This window comes from Brachyhypopomus gauderio, chromosome 9 (genome assembly GCF_052324685.1).
Source record: "Brachyhypopomus gauderio isolate BG-103 chromosome 9, BGAUD_0.2, whole genome shotgun sequence".
NCBI classification, from domain to species: domain Eukaryota; kingdom Metazoa; phylum Chordata; class Actinopteri; order Gymnotiformes; family Hypopomidae; genus Brachyhypopomus; species Brachyhypopomus gauderio.
The window spans coordinates 13,406,757-13,422,745 of record NC_135219.1 but is presented as its reverse complement, the minus strand read 5'-3'; the positions used below and the strand labels follow the sequence as shown (position 1 = coordinate 13,422,745).

At 37.8% G+C, this 15,989-nt stretch overlaps 1 protein-coding gene and 1 long non-coding RNA gene across 7 annotated transcripts in view; both read right to left on the bottom strand.

Annotated features, from left to right (window-relative positions):
- Positions 1-600: 600 nt before the first annotated feature.
- On the bottom strand, positions 601-1,693 carry LOC143522843 (uncharacterized). Its single transcript, XR_013133144.1, has 4 exons — positions 1,589-1,693; positions 1,184-1,240; positions 928-1,086; positions 601-633 (listed from the first exon to the last, which is right to left on the bottom strand). It is a non-coding gene; the product is annotated as an uncharacterized LOC143522843 (long non-coding RNA).
- Positions 1,694-5,723: 4,030 nt separating this feature from the next.
- hivep2a (HIVEP zinc finger 2a) overlaps positions 5,724-15,989 on the bottom strand; it is a 78,256-nt gene continuing 67,990 nt past the window's right edge. For all 6 annotated transcript variants that reach the window (XM_077017316.1, XM_077017314.1, XM_077017317.1 and 3 more), the window contains 5 exons: positions 15,638-15,783; positions 12,584-12,759; positions 12,204-12,305; positions 10,859-11,799; positions 5,724-8,246 (listed from right to left, as the gene is read on the bottom strand). In XM_077017316.1, coding sequence (XP_076873431.1) covers positions 7,488-8,246; positions 10,859-11,799; positions 12,204-12,305; positions 12,584-12,759; positions 15,638-15,783 — 2,124 coding nt within the window. In that variant the 3' untranslated portion in view covers positions 5,724-7,487. The remainder of the gene's footprint in view (positions 8,247-10,858; positions 11,800-12,203; positions 12,306-12,583; positions 12,760-15,637; positions 15,784-15,989) is intronic.

Sequence of the window (15,989 nt, the reverse complement as noted above, 5' to 3'; positions counted from 1 at the left end):
TATACAAGTGCCTATACAAGTGCTCCCTTGGAGTCCCGTAGCTTAGCTAGTCTCGTAGCTGTCCTACGGCAGCTGTCCCTTAGATAAGCCCCTCATCAGCAATGACCAAAAATCCAAAGCTGCACACACTAACAGTCTCCAGAGTGATGTCATGTTTGGAGTTTCTTCAATGACTATCTTCAATGACTATAAATATAAAAATTAAATATTTTAAAATATCTATTTTTTTTTCTACAGAGGGATCCATATATCCTTTATTGTTTGACTAAAATATATTTTAGAAAACAATGTAAAATAGTAACATTATGGTGTGATTGTTGTATTCACTGTATTGTCGCTTATCGTAATGTTTACTCCATTAATATTATTTAGTAATTATTATAAAATGCTTCTAAAATTATAGCTCAGCCTGTGATGCACAGCTAGTCATGGCCACCTCCCAGAATGTTCTGGGTCTTGACATTTGGAATATCATCACTGTGGGTCTGATGACTGAAACACTTTCTAATTATACAGGTCAGTGTGAGAGGCCAGAAGCACGGTGCTCCCCTGGTCGAACCTGCGTCAGCACACGGCCGCCTGCACACACCATGTGCTATGGCTTGCTGAGAACACCTCCAGGCTGACAGTTCTCTGAAGAGAGAAGGAACAGATTTTTCACCATATGTTGAATCGGTCTTGCTGGGTCTCCATCTACTCTGAGACTGTCTCTTCATTATATATTAAATGCCTCTATTCACTCCAATACCTGTCCTAAAATATGTTAAGAATTTATGCTAATGTGTAAATGATAACAATGCCAATATCTTTCAAATCTAATAAGACTAGGTCTAGTAAGAGTAGATGTGGTATTTTTTGGATATATCTCTTATATATGTAGGGGTCTCTAATGTATCTGTATATCTCTAAACTGTGTTTGATGTTTACCCTGCTGTGATCAGATGACACTTGGGCAGGTGAAGTGATCCAGATGGCTGTGTTCACCTGACGTCCCCTCTCCCAGTGTTGTCCTGATACTGGTTCCAGCTCACATCCTGGGCTCAGCTGATGGGGAGTAACCTTTCTTTGTATCCGCATACCTTTGGCCTTTTCCACAGACCATCAAAACAAAATTAATGTTGCTCTATCGTCATAACATTTTCAAATAAATCTCTTCAAGGTTCACAATTTAGAACCATCTGACCTGAACAGTGTGCACTCCAGCGTTGAGGCTGAACTTGGTGAGTTGTGCCCACCGTACCTGCATCAAGGGTTCAATCATTCCGAAAAGGACTATAAACATGCAAACTGGACACTTCATCTGACACAGAATGACTTTTATATTCAGAAAAGAAGGAATGACCCAAACTGCTGGACTCAAATTGTATTGTTGACTCTGTTGTTTTTAAAGCTCTTGTGTAGATCAGAATAAGCATAAGAAAATTCATAAACATCCTATAATGTTATTCAGCACAATTTATTTAATAAAGTTTCATATTAGCATTATGTCTGAAGTATGTCTTATAGTCTTGGACTATACACCTCAAAGAAAACTGGAAAAGGATGTCAGTAAACAAAGTCATTAGTCAGACTCTGAAACCGTCCCTACCCCCACGGCATCTGGTTTCTATTATGATCATGTGTGGGTAGACCGTGTGTAGACCATATGTGCGTAGACCTCTCTGCATGTACAAGACTTGTAGGTCCATCCAGGACTGGCTAATGAAACAGAACACCTTGTGTTATGGAAAATTTTATTCCATCTGAAATCATATTATATTCCACCTAACCCTAACACTAACCCTAAATTTAACAATGACCCTAACACTATGTACAAAATAAGACCTGGAGGATTTATTAGATGCACAATGATTTTTCTAGATCAAATCTTCCTAAATTCTTCTAATACAGTGCTTCTATTCCAGATTTGATACACTCAGATGTAGATTGATAGATTAATAAATTACAATGATTTTTGGATTTGATCTCTCTATAATAATGAAAATAAATGTGATTTGTATTTGTTAAAGTTAATCTTTCTTTCAGTGTTATAGTACCACTGCAAGTTAAGTAATAAGTAAATGACATGTTTTCATACAAATGAAGACACCAATAGATGGCAGCATGCGTTTATAAAAATAAACATTCCATTCTATCCGGCATCATTAATGCAACTTAAAACAGAACAAAACCTCTCTGAGCACATTGAAGGTAACCCTAATTTCCAATGCAGCTGAGTAGAATATTAATTAATAAATTCACAAGTTTTATAGAATGACAAAAAGGTATAGGAATAATTATAACATATGCAAAATAAGAAAGAATTCAACATATTAAACATAAAATTTGCAATAATCTCAAACTGATGATGGATAACAAATACTGATGATAACTCAAATACTGATGATGGATAACTCATACTTATGATGTATAACTCAAACTGATGATGGATAACTCATACTGATGATGGATAACTCCCATACTGATGATGGATAATTCAAATACTGACGGGGGACATTATTACATGTTGGTTAGTTTTGTGTTTATTTTATTTAGTTTTTTTACCTAAAGGTAGTCCCCATAATCTTTCTCTTGTCTTCACACACAGTCCCCTTTCTCAGTGATGGCACAACATCCATGTGGGACCACGTAGGACCATGCTGACCATATAGGAACACGTAGGAACATGACCATGTAGGAACATGTAGGAACACGTAGGAACATGTTGTAACATGTATGAACATGTAGACCATGTATGAACATGAATGAACATGTATGAACACGTAGGAACATGTATAAACATGAATGAACATGTATGAACATGTATAAACATGAATGAACATGTATGAACACATAGGAACATGTATGCACATGAATGAACATGTATGAACACATAGGAACATGTATGCACATGAATGAACATGTATGAACACATAGGAACATGTATAAACATGAATGAACATGTATAAACATGAATGAACACGTAGGAACATGTAGGAACATTTACAGCATGTGGACAACATGGCTGCTCTTTTATTTTCTCTTCCTGGCCAGAAACATAATGGCAGCAAAGTAGAGTGGAACATACGTTCATCCAGACACTGCTGCGAAGAAAGCTGCAGCACTAACAGTTGGTCCTGCACACACACACACACACACACAAACATGCACACACACCAGTGGCGGTTCTGGGAGGTGGGGTTCAGTGCCATTGTCACAACATCCTTGGACCCTCTAAGGCCCCTAAATGAGGCGGGAGAATTTGTGAATGGCGATAAAGTGGCACCACTATTGCCAACTTAGCCACTTTGTCGCTAAATTTAGAGAGTATTCAGACCTCTCTAGCTAGTCTTTCAGAGCATTATATCATTTAGCAACTTTCAGCTGCTTTTAGGACAGCTAACGGCTCCTTTCCTTAGTGAAGAGTTGGCAACCATCTAGGCTAGTGAGTTTGAGAATGTGCTGCACTTTATAGCTAGCTGCAAGTAACTAGTTAGCTAGTTAGCTATATGGCTAACGCAGAAATCCCAACACAGTGTGACACGTTTTTGCTCTATAGTTCTTTCCAAAAATGAAGAGAAAATTTGATTATAGCGCACTTCTTATTATTAATAATAATAATAATAATAATAATAACTCATGCAGAAAGTCAGTTAGAGCGAGAGAATTCAGTTATGTCGAACAGGTACAATATCCACCCTTGCTAGAATATTCAAAAACATTCCTTCTCTGCATATTGCTGTGCATGCAGACACTTCAATCCTCCCCAAACACTCAGTATTTGACTCAGCACCTGGATTCCACAATTGTAAAAAGGTGACTTACAAAGAGGGGGGATTTACAATTCATGCATAAACAAGCAAGAAGACTGTTTGCAAGAATAATAATATTGATAATCGATTCATTATTATAACCGATAATATAAGCAAATAAAAGCACTGAATAGTGATCATTTATTAATCTTTTTATAACAGAAAACTGCATAAAAATGTTGATTAATATTGAATATCTACTTTTGCTTCTTAAATGTCAGCACCAAAAGGTAAGCAATCAACCCTTCTAACAAAGCTACTGGTCCCAGTCTGCTCCCGCCCCTGTTCAGATGGACTAGAACCTCCAGTCACACACACACACACACACACACACACACACACACACACACACACACACACACACACACACACACACACACACACACACACACATTTTGCAGGCAACACAAACCTTTTGATACAATATTTACAATGTAAAAACATTGTTGGATGGTACCTGAAGAATACTTTGGCCTGGATATACCATGAGATCTCCCTCTCAACCACACCACATACACCATACATCACATGTCACACACCATACACCACAACACACATCACACACACCATACACAACATCACACATCTCACACCACACATCACATACCATACACCACACATCACACACCACACTCTGTAAAGTACAGTGTTTGGGATACGTCTTTGCAGTTGGCTTCTCTAGTAATTGCCCATATTATTTATATATTTGTGTGTGATATGTGTACTCTAAGCGAGTTCCTACTTGCCCCGTGAAACTGCAGACTGGCTCAGTCATACTTCTCACATGTAGCAGGATGGGTGGAGTGAGACAGAGAGGAATCCTCAGGTACTGTATCAAATTTCACAGTAATCGTTCAAACATTAAACAGTGTTTAGTCTCTATTAGCCTGTCACGCTGAACGGCAAAAAAAAGAGGAAGATTATATATTTCGCTTTTCGTCTTTTTGCTTATGACATGGAAACATGTTGAATGATTGGGTCTGTATTGTTAATGGGGGAAACGTTGATTGATTGGGTCTGTATTGTTAACGGAGAAACGTTGATTGATTGGGTTTGTATTGTTAATAGGTAAGTGGAACTGTGACAATGGGCTTACCATGGTAAGAATAATACTTTCATGAAAGCATTATGAAACCCGTGTTGTAAGATGTGTTAACAAATTCAGCATGATAACAACCTTGCTTACCCTCAGGATAGTTCTACAGAAGAGAAAGAGAGAAGTCATATCCAGTGTCAGGGTGGTGGGGGTGTGAGGGGCTGATCATAACAGCATTACACTGATAATCAGAAGGGAGGTATTTCTACTAAATCTAGAGCCAGTTGGGGCGGCATTTTTGTCTGGTGTTTGGTACTTAAATGCTCACTTATGTCAATTGTGTCACAAGTAATTATGTGTTTCAACAGATAAAAAAACACCTAATCTGGCTGGACTGCACAAACCAGTGAGAGTGAGAGTGGGTGAGCGTATCTTTAAATGTACTGGTGGACTGTAGACGATTAAAGAGTGACTCATACAAACAGTGAATAATAGTGAATGGTGAATAATAGTGAATAATAACACAAACACCAGAGAATAATAAAACAAACAATATGAAATGTAAATATGAGCTTAAATTCACAAAGGAATCACATTCATCTGTTTGTCAGATGAGATGAATATATCATGTGCCATTGTTTAATCTAAAACAGTAAGAGAGTATATGACCCCTCCAAGTGTCTGCAAACAGGTCTTCTGTCCAAAAGTATTTTACTAACCAAAACAAATATTTGGTAATATTTTGATCATTTATATTATTACAATTGATTACCAACACACAATTCTTCACTAGAAATAATTATGTGTATGTTTATTACCAACACGTAATATTTTTCTAGAAATAGCAACATGTCTGATTATTTTGGAAAAGATTAAAGCATCAAGGACATGCAAAGTTCTCATAGTTGTATTTATTTGAAAACAACAATCCGCATGTTTTTTTTTTTTTTTTTATTCATTCTTAAGTGTCAAAATTGAATATGATATTGTATTTTTCACTGGACATCACAGTTACCAATTTTTAAAATCATTTTTATGTTTTTTTTTTCTTTCCTTACAATAATTTGTGCTTTTGATACCTTAGGTTTGAACAACATGTTAATACAGTTAGAGTTAATACCAGGGACTACTGACAAAACCAGTCCGAGGGGTAAAGTACACAGATCATACATATGCAGTACAAATGACAGATATACACACGAGAGGCCTTCACCTCTGCACGCCAGCTCAGCTGTTTCAACACATAGAGATTTGAAAAGCATCTACATTTCAGATCCCACATTCAAAACTGATATAGCATGGGATTTTTTCTGAAATTTTAAGAAATATAAGGTGCATTTTAATAGTTCTTAATATTGGAGTTTACCAAATTACAAGCCTTTATAAAAAGTTTTTGTGCACTGATGGCGTTGTCCATAATGAATTCCTTCCATGTATAAATGTATGAATATGAGCACACAAAATTATGGGTATTCAGTATTTACACCTGCTGGAATGTTCTCCACACTAATCAATTAATCAAATATCTCAAACAACATGATTCTCAGAAGCTCAAAATACCTTTAATATTTCACGACTACTTCAGTATGGAGGAAATGCACAAGTGGACAAGCAGACGCACTTAATGCTTGACAGTAAAGAACAGTGAAGTCACAACTACTGCAGCCTATTTAGTCAACTGGGAAGAGAAGGGCACAAGCGCTTAGAGCACTGAGAACCGAGCACCGTACAATATCTGGGTGTCGGTCTAAAACAGAAGTGCACACACACACACACACAACATACATACATTTATATATGATATATATATATATATATATATATATATATATATATATATATATATATATATATATATATATATATATATATATATATATATATATTCCATTTATACTAAATAGAATTTAAACTTATATGTTTACTTAAATTAAATGTATGTATTTCCAAGTAAAATTGGTTTCCTTAGAAGTATATGATAACATATTAACATATTTCTAATATAAAGCCATTTTACAGTATACATAATTTTGCTCTAATTATGCAATAGTAAATCCCATGCTGACATAGAAAAGCATCCACCACATTAAGAAAAAAATTTACAATTTATGAAACATGATACAATAAATAGTATTATAGAATTGCTGCTGTACACAAAAGCAATTTAATTTCACTCATATAAAAATATGTTTTAGTGCAACCTTACATATATTGATACTTCACATCATTCAGATGGTAAATTGCATTTAATACAAAGCTGATACACAAACCTGATATATTTACATATTTTCCTGTCTCATATGCTTATAAGAATATAAGCAAAAAGAAAAGGCACACACATCTGTACATTTAAAAGTACCAATCAAGAGTCCATAAGCAATTTTGGTCAGGCTCATATACAGGTATAAGTTAAACATATATGTATATTCTCTGAAATTTTAAATAAGAAAGTTGTAATCATAGTTGAAATAGCAAACCAGGTTATAAAAGGCATGCTACACTGTACATTAAAACCATTGAAAATTTAATAAGTTTAAAGACTGCTTGTGTGTGTGTGTGTGTGTGTGTGTGTGTGTGTGTGTGTGTGTGTGTGTGTGTGTGTGTGTGTGTGTTTGTTTGTGTGTATCAGTGTAATCCGCTGCCCTCATTTTTGATATTGTTTACCTGTTGTCAGTTTGTCCTTTGTTGTCCTTTGCTGACTCTTTGAGTTTCTTCTCACCACTGTGCTGGTCATGTGATCCTTCAGCAGCCCCTGGGCCGTAAGGGGAAGGTTGTCCTGTCTTTGGGGTGGCAGACACACCACTGTCTGTGCTGGAGAGCACAGGAAGCCTGACCTCTGAGCTATTAAAGTGCTGGATCCTGCTTGGCAGACTGTCTTGCTGGGCTGCTGGAGAGTGAGACAGTGTGTGTTGATGGACCTGCTCGATGGGAGCACACAGCTGTTCTCGTGACTCCTCTGAAGCGATGCGTAGAGATGCGATGGCTTTAGTGCACGTCAGGACGCTTTCCTCCTGTTTGCTGTCTTTGCTGCACGCGTCCTGGCCGTCCTGTCCAGGCGTCTGAGAGGGTGGCGAGAGTGGCAGGGTCACGGTGCTGGGGGGCGTGGTCTTAGCTGGAGGTCGACCCGAAGACTCTGCACCTTCACTGTTTATGCTCGCCCCATGGCCTTCTGGGTAATGGAGGGACGCCTCGCTGGTACTGGACTCCTCAGAAGTGCTCTTCTGGAGAGGAAGATGGGTGGGATGGACCAGGCCCGTGACAGCGTGCACCATCTGGATGCCACCGATTGGGATCATGGGCAGCGGTGTGCGTATTTGCTGCTGAGAGTGCAGCGGTAGATGGCTGAACAGACCCTGGTGGACACAGGAAGACTCAGTGGGGTGAACGTCTCCTGGGTGATGACTGTTCTTCCTCTGACCCTAAAAGATTCAGGTGAACAAGTTATGACCAAATAATAATAATTTTTCCAGGCATTCTAGAAACATACCAATAAATATAATCTTCTATTTCATATGCTATAACATTATGAATTTACTTGATGTTTGACTAGAAACATGCTTTTATGAATTAGCTTGACTGGAAACTATGGTACTTGGTGATTTCATCTTAATATGACTTTTGCAGAAAACTGAATATTTTAAAGAGATGTGTGTAGATTTAAATTTAACTCAATTAACACTTAAATCAAGATGTATTAATCTAAAAATACAGATAAATCTATTTTATTTTAATTGTTACAGATTTAATAAATACAGTAAATCAGCATACTGCCACAAGAAGGATGTCTCTTGCAAGTAATACACTAGATAACTTCCAAAGTGCATAAGGGTGAATCAGTAAAAACAACAGAACCTTTTGTACTTAAGTGTTATTTAAGTGACTGTGTTAATAGTTTGACATGTAGCACATCTAGATTGTTTGCAGTCTGCAGTACCATCATTATTATCATTTTCTCACTCTAATATACCTTACATATATACCTTAAATGCTGGAATCATCCCTAGAGTCTAAACATTAGCTTTTATTATGTCTCATGATTACAGGGGAGACATTCATGATTTGAACAACTGCACACCAATTTCTAAGATGCCTTGTCTTGCAAAATGTTTGGAGTCTTGTATAAATGCAGTTGTGTAGCTTATTTTTAAAAGTACTTTTCAATCAGCTCTTGCCCCGAGCATTGTTGCAGTAGCTGTTCTAGTTAATGATATTGTTGGTGCTCTTGGGGAAAAAAAAAATCAACATTGTGTTGCTCTTTATATATCTATCAAAAGCTTTTGACATCATTGACCATGACATTTCTCTGCAGATGTGCCCATATTATGTATTCTTATGTCTCTACATGAAACAGGCCACAGAACATTTACAGACTGACAGATTGACTTCTGAATGATAAAGCAAAAAAAGTGTGTTGTTTTCCAGTTGTCAAGGAACTGACAGTTGTTTTCCAGTTGTCATGGAGCTGACAGTTGTTTTCCTGTTGTCATGGAGCTGACAGTTTTGGTTTCAGTAAATATTTTAAATATGCATTAGTTGATTTCCTCATACTAATTCAAATAAAATAATAAAAAATTAAATAATTAAAAAATGTAAAAATATATTATTAGGATTGTAATAGGTACCCTGACAAAACCTACTGGATTTTGTATTCCAGAATGGAATATTGTTTTGTGTTTACGGCCCCATTACACACATCCATCTACAAACATAACAGAATCAAGGAAGAACCCTGCATATCTAGGGTATTATACAGTGATCAAAAACAAAAACAAACAGCTGTACTGCCAAAAAACAAATTCATGACAACACAGAAAATCAAACCAGAGTAAATGTTGGAAGTGCTTTTTCCAAAATGGAAAGAATCATTACATGCAAAGGGGATGAAGCTGGAATCAGAATTAAGTGATGTTCCTCCAGGACTGGCATGTAAACGTGATCTGTAGCCTATAAAGTGTTGAACTGTTTAATTGACAAACTTTATATAACAAATCAAGTCAATAAATCACTTAGAAAGCTAAGTAAAACAATGCTTTGAATAAAATATGTGTAGCTAATGCTGGTCAGCTGCCTCAAATTGACTTACAGGTAATGATGCTAACTAGCTAACTCATGGCAGCTAATGATGTTAAATAGCTACCTCAGGACAGGTAATGATGCTAACTAGCTAACTCAGGGCAAGTAATGATGTTAAAAAAGTTAAATTTCGTAGTGGGAAATGCCACATATCAGTGTCAGAACCTTCATGGTCCTACAGAAGACTGTAACCTTGTTACTGTAACCTTTACTGTGAAGCTGGTTTGCCATTTCTATGTATACGATGGAAGCAACCGTTACTGTATTTTTCTTTACTGCAACAGGCTGCACCTGTATTGTGAATCTACTTTCTATTAAACAAATGAAAAATGCACAAGGCAATGATTTCCTTATTTTATATATATACAGATATATAGATTTTGGTGAGAAAGTGTTTTCACGCCCTATTAGGTCAGATCTTCCAGTAAGCCAATACACAACAGTTCTAATAACTTGAAGGGTGAGACCCATGTGTATAACAGTGTGATCTGTGTATATAACAGTGTGATCTGTGTGTATAACAGTGTGATCTGTGTGTAATGTACTTCTCTTGATCAATTTTATCATTTGTTTTTGTTGTATTAATTTATTATTAATTTATTATTTATTTTAATGGTCATTAAATAAATAACATTTATTATTATCTTGTTATTATTTACAGTGAATGTGCGTTTTCCACTGTTCTCAGTGGTCTGATAAATCCCTCTATGACAGTATGAAAGTCTACAAAATTAATTTATGAGTGAATGAAATAATGTGTAGTATGTTTTTCTCTTAAAGGTTCTTAAACAACCAGAGCACAAGCAGAATGTCTCATTCAGTACTGTAATAGCAAACAGTGAACTACTTTTCCTGACAATCACTTTTTCTAATTAAGTAGAATCCAAAACTTCTCTATGAAAGTCATGAGTCACATCATGTCTTGATTACAAAGCATGAAAAGAAAACAGCGACTTACCATGTCCACTACTGAATGGCTCCTGCCCTTCTGATTTGCTGAACCTATATCACCAGATGGATGCTGGTTGACAGTCCAAGGACCACTGTGATGGTGAAGTGCCCTTCTTGGGGACAATGGTCTTATTATGCCCTTGTGACGGCTCCTGGGAGACAATTCACGTCTGCTGGCAAGGTCCCTTCCTGGAGACGTGGGCCGACCTACATGGGAGATGGGTGAAAGATGGCCTCTTGGGGACAGATCCCTCCTTGGGGACAGATCCTGTCGATAGACCTCTCTCCTTGGGGAAAGAGGCCTTAGAGGGGACGCCTCTCGTCTTGGTGACAAATGTCCCCGCGGGGAGAGGTCTCGTCTTGGAGACAAGTACCTCTTACAGGTGGGTGAAGTCTCTCGAAAGGGTGAGGAGTCACAGCCTGGTGAAGACAGACGAGAGGGGGAGAAATCAAAGGAGGATGAGCTATGCTCTGGAGACAAGCCAAGATCTTCATCCATGGAGCTGGGCACTTCCAGTCTGTTTTTGTAGTCTTCGCCCAGAGCGCCTTGTAGGAGTTTCTGATATTCTGCCATCTGGGACTCTGCAGGCCTCTCCCCAGGCCCCAGAAGCTGAGTGATTTGAATACTGGGCAGACTAGTGTAATAGCTGAAGAGGGGCTGCTTGGGTGCTGAGGCTGGGCCCAGGAGCTCAGGGGAACACTCCTGAGAGGCAGCAACCGCAGTGACGGAGTGTGAGGGGATGACGTAGGGCAGTGGGCTGGTGCTTCGAGAACGAGTCTTTGGTGTTGAATCACCATCATAATCCTCATCATCATCTTCATCCTCATCGACCTCATCGCAGTCTTCTTCAGCTCCATCGGAATCATCAGCGTCAGAGAACTGGTGTTCTGCCATCGTTTCTAATATGCCAAACTTCCCAGAATCCATTTGAATCTCATCAGCAGTGTCTGGAAAAAATAAAGATATATTTGCGGATATATTTTCTCCCTTGGACAAAAAACAACATTATCATATTCAATAATAATAATAAGGCTGATGCATGTCTTGGTGTGTCTTGACAAAGTAATGTTGCGTAATTATGTTTTACTCATATTTTGCACTACTCTCATATTGAACTCATACAATCAAATCAACAAAATATGTCTCTGGGTTTCTTTGCCACTGCCTTTGATCCAAATAGGAGGATCTTTATTGTAGAGTTAAATTCGGCCGTGTTCTAAGAAACCTGCTAAAGGCCATACTCTTCTTTTTTGTTAAGATAACCGTGTCACATCAGGTCCATACACGGGACCTAATATTTATTACATTATTGGCTTCTGTCAACACAATGAGCGTAGAGTCTGATTAATACCGGCTTCTTCTGCCTCGGTGTCCTCCACAGATGTCACAGATACCCCAAGTTCCAAGCATTTCTTCATGTGGGCTTTAGACTTCATGTGTTTTGTTAAGTTTCCTGAAACCAGAGTTGAAGAGTTTTAAAGGTGTGTCTTCAAATAGGCATGGAGTCTGGCTAGTCAATTTATCATCACTTAGTAGTACCAAAAGTTCACTTAGCTTTGTCTTTAATGTCTATTTATATGTTCATTAGGTTTGTCTATAATGTCTATAATTTCTAACTCAATATAAACACACAATAATGTGATTATTGTCTTTCTATTCTGTGCATTTTTAAAGCCTGTAATAAGATATCAGCATGTACGTGGTTCTCGAAGACGAAACGGATCAGCCAACCTTTTGTTTTAAAAGCAAAGTTGCAGATCTTGCACACGTATGGCCTAACGTCAGTGTGCGTGCGGATGTGTTTCTTCAGCATGCTTGGTTTCTTGCAGCGTATCCCACACTCCTCACAGATGTACTTTCCCCGGCCACGACCCCGCACATACACATAGTCCTCATTGGACTTGTACCTGGAATGAAAATACACATACTGAACATATTAACTGGGAAGGTTTTAATATATGTAGGTGAATGTTCTATATATATATATATATATATATATATATATATATATATGTATATATATACAGTGGGGAAAATAAGTATTTAGTCGGACACCAATTGTGCAAGTTCTCCCACTTAAAAAGATGAGAGAGGCCTGTAATTGACATCATAGGTAGACCTCAACTATGAAACAAATGTGAAAAAAAAATTGAGAAAATCATTTTGTCTGACTTTTAAAGAATTTATTTGCAAATAATGGTGGAAAATAAGTATTTGGTCACCTACAAACAAGCAAGATTTCTGGCTGTCACAGACCTGTAACTTCTTTTTTAAGAGGCTTCTCTTTCCCCCACTCATTACCTGTATTAATGGCACCTGTTTGAAGTCGTTAACAGTATAAAAGACACCTGCCCACAACCTCAAACAGTCACACTCCAAACTCCACTATGGTGAACACGAAAGAGCTGTCAGAGGACACCAGAAACCGAATTGTAGACCTGCACCAGGCTGGGAAGACTGAATCTGCAATAGGCAAGCAGCTTGGTGTGAAGAAATCTATTGTGGGAGCAATAATCAGAAAATGGAAGACCTACAAGACCACTACTAATCTCCCTCGATCTGGGGCTCCACGCAAGATCTCAGCCCGTGGGGTCAAAATGATCACAAGAACGGTGAGGAAAAATCCCAGAACCACAAGGGGGGATCTAGTGAATGACCTGCAGAAAGCTGGGACCAACATTACAAAGGCTACCATCAGCAACACACTACGACGCCAGGGACTCAAATCTTGCAGTGCCAGACGTATCCCCCTGCTTAAGCCAGTCCATATCCAGGCACGTCTGAAGTTTGCTAGAGAGCATTTGGATGTTCCAGAAGAGTATTGGGAGAATGTCATATGGTCAGATGAAACCAAAGTAGAACTATTTGGTAAAAACACAACTCGTCGTGTTTGGAGGACAGTGAATGCTGAGTTGCATCCAAAGAACACCATACCAACTGTGAAGCATGGGGGTGGCAACATCATGCTTTGGGGCTGTTTCTCTGCAAAGGGACCAGGACGACTGGTCCGTGTACATGAAAGAATGAATGGGGCCATGTATTGTGAGATTTTGGGTGCAAACCTCCTTCCATCAGCAAGGGCAATTAAGATGAAACGTGGCTGGGTCTTTCAGCATGATAATGATCCCAAGCACACTGCCAGGGCAACAAAGGAGTGGCTTCGTAAGAAACATTTCAAAGTCCTGGAGTGGCCTAGCCAGTCTCCCGATCTCAACCCCATCGAAAACCTTTGGAGGGAGTTAAAAGTCTGTGTTGCCTGCGGACAGCCCCAAAACATCACTGCTCTAGAGGAGATCTGCATGGAGGAATGGGCCAACATACCAGCAACAGTGTGTGCCAACCTTGTGAAGACTTACAGAAAACGTTTGACCTCTCATTGCCAACAGACGATATACAACAAAGTATTCAGATGAACTTTTGTTATTGACCAAATACTTATTTTCCACCATTATTTGCAAATAAATTCTTTAAAAGTCAGACAAAATGATTTTCTCAATTTTTTTTTTCACATTTTGTCTCTCATAGTTGAGGTCTACCTATGATGTCAATTACCGGGCTCTCTCATCTTTTTAAGTGGGAGAACTTGCACAATTGGTGACTGACTAAATACTAAATACTTATTTTCCCTACTGTGTGTGTATGTGTGTGTATATATATATATATATACACACAGTATATAAGTAGAGGGTAAAAGGTAAAAGAAGATTAGCAGGTAAGTGACTGCTGTGTACTTAGGTAAGATAAGTAGAGATATTAAAAATTGTTGTAATTCCTTTGGTGCTGACTTATCATTCCACAAACAAAACAGTGACTAATAATATAGACACTTCAAGATCCTCCAGGATGAGGTACAGACTACATCCCCCTTTTTAAGGATCCTCCACTCATTTCTTAAAGACGAGGCGAGGACATTAAAGACATGCTCGTCAAGAATGATTTAATTAACCATTCAGATAAAATAACTGGCACAAAAGGAACAATTATCACTCATTCATTCTCATGCACCACAGCAGGAGTTGTCTATTGCATTTCTTGAAAGAGATGTAATCAGCATTACATTGGAGAAACCAAGAGAAGACTTGCTGATCGGTTTGCTGAACACCTTTGGACCATCAGGATTAAAGATGTCAATTCCAGTGTCAAGTGTCAAGGCATTTTAATACTAATGGACATTGTCTTAACATCATTTCTCTCTCTATCTCTCTCTCTCTCTCTCTCTCTCTCTCTCTCTCTCTCATATATATATATAAAGGCTGCTCTTTCATTAAGTACATGTCTTGCTTCAAGGGATTATGACTCTCATGCCAAACTCATTTGAACACACTATTTTGAAGGAAAATATTTACCCAGCTGAGCCTATTTAAGTTTTTCATTTCTTTTTTATGACTTACTGTATGAGATATCATGTAGGCTATTACCTGCAAGGCTACTGATTCAAATAATTGCTAACACTGTACAGGTTGTTATTCAGTATTCACATTAGTGACTTGAAATGCACAGACAAAATATGTATAAAATGACAAAAGAGCCTTACAGTTTTAAATCCATTTTGACTATGTTGCCTTTTTAAGGTTTTATACTTTCAAGCTCTTCAAAATCAAACTGCAATTCCATATATTTTTATGTATTATGTATAGTATGCTTAAAAGGACCAGTCTTGCTCTCCTTAAATATGAGTTTCACCACATTAGAAATTCCTTCAAAATGGGAGTCAAACACAATCCAACAGTTTTCAGTCAAGAATTCAGTGTAGATACATAAATAATTACATATATCTTTACATACCCTCCTTCGAATATTTTAATGCGGGTAGGCTCAGTCTGCTTTGAGGAAGCTTCCTTGTCTCCATGGTCCTCTTTCCCTCGTGAGTTTACCCCCTTCATTTTCTTCCCAAACTTGCCAACATCCAGCTGCATGAGTTCAGGTTTAATCTAAAATAATAATAAAAAAGAAAATATATTGTGATATGCTGAATTGTAAACATGAGAGAACATAAGTGAAATAGGTATGAACTCTATGACAGATGAACTAGATGAACTATTAAATATTAATAGTTAACTAATAACTATTAACTTGTACATATTAATTCTGGAAAGAATACATTAATAGATGGGATCTTAGCCATTAGGTGTATTTT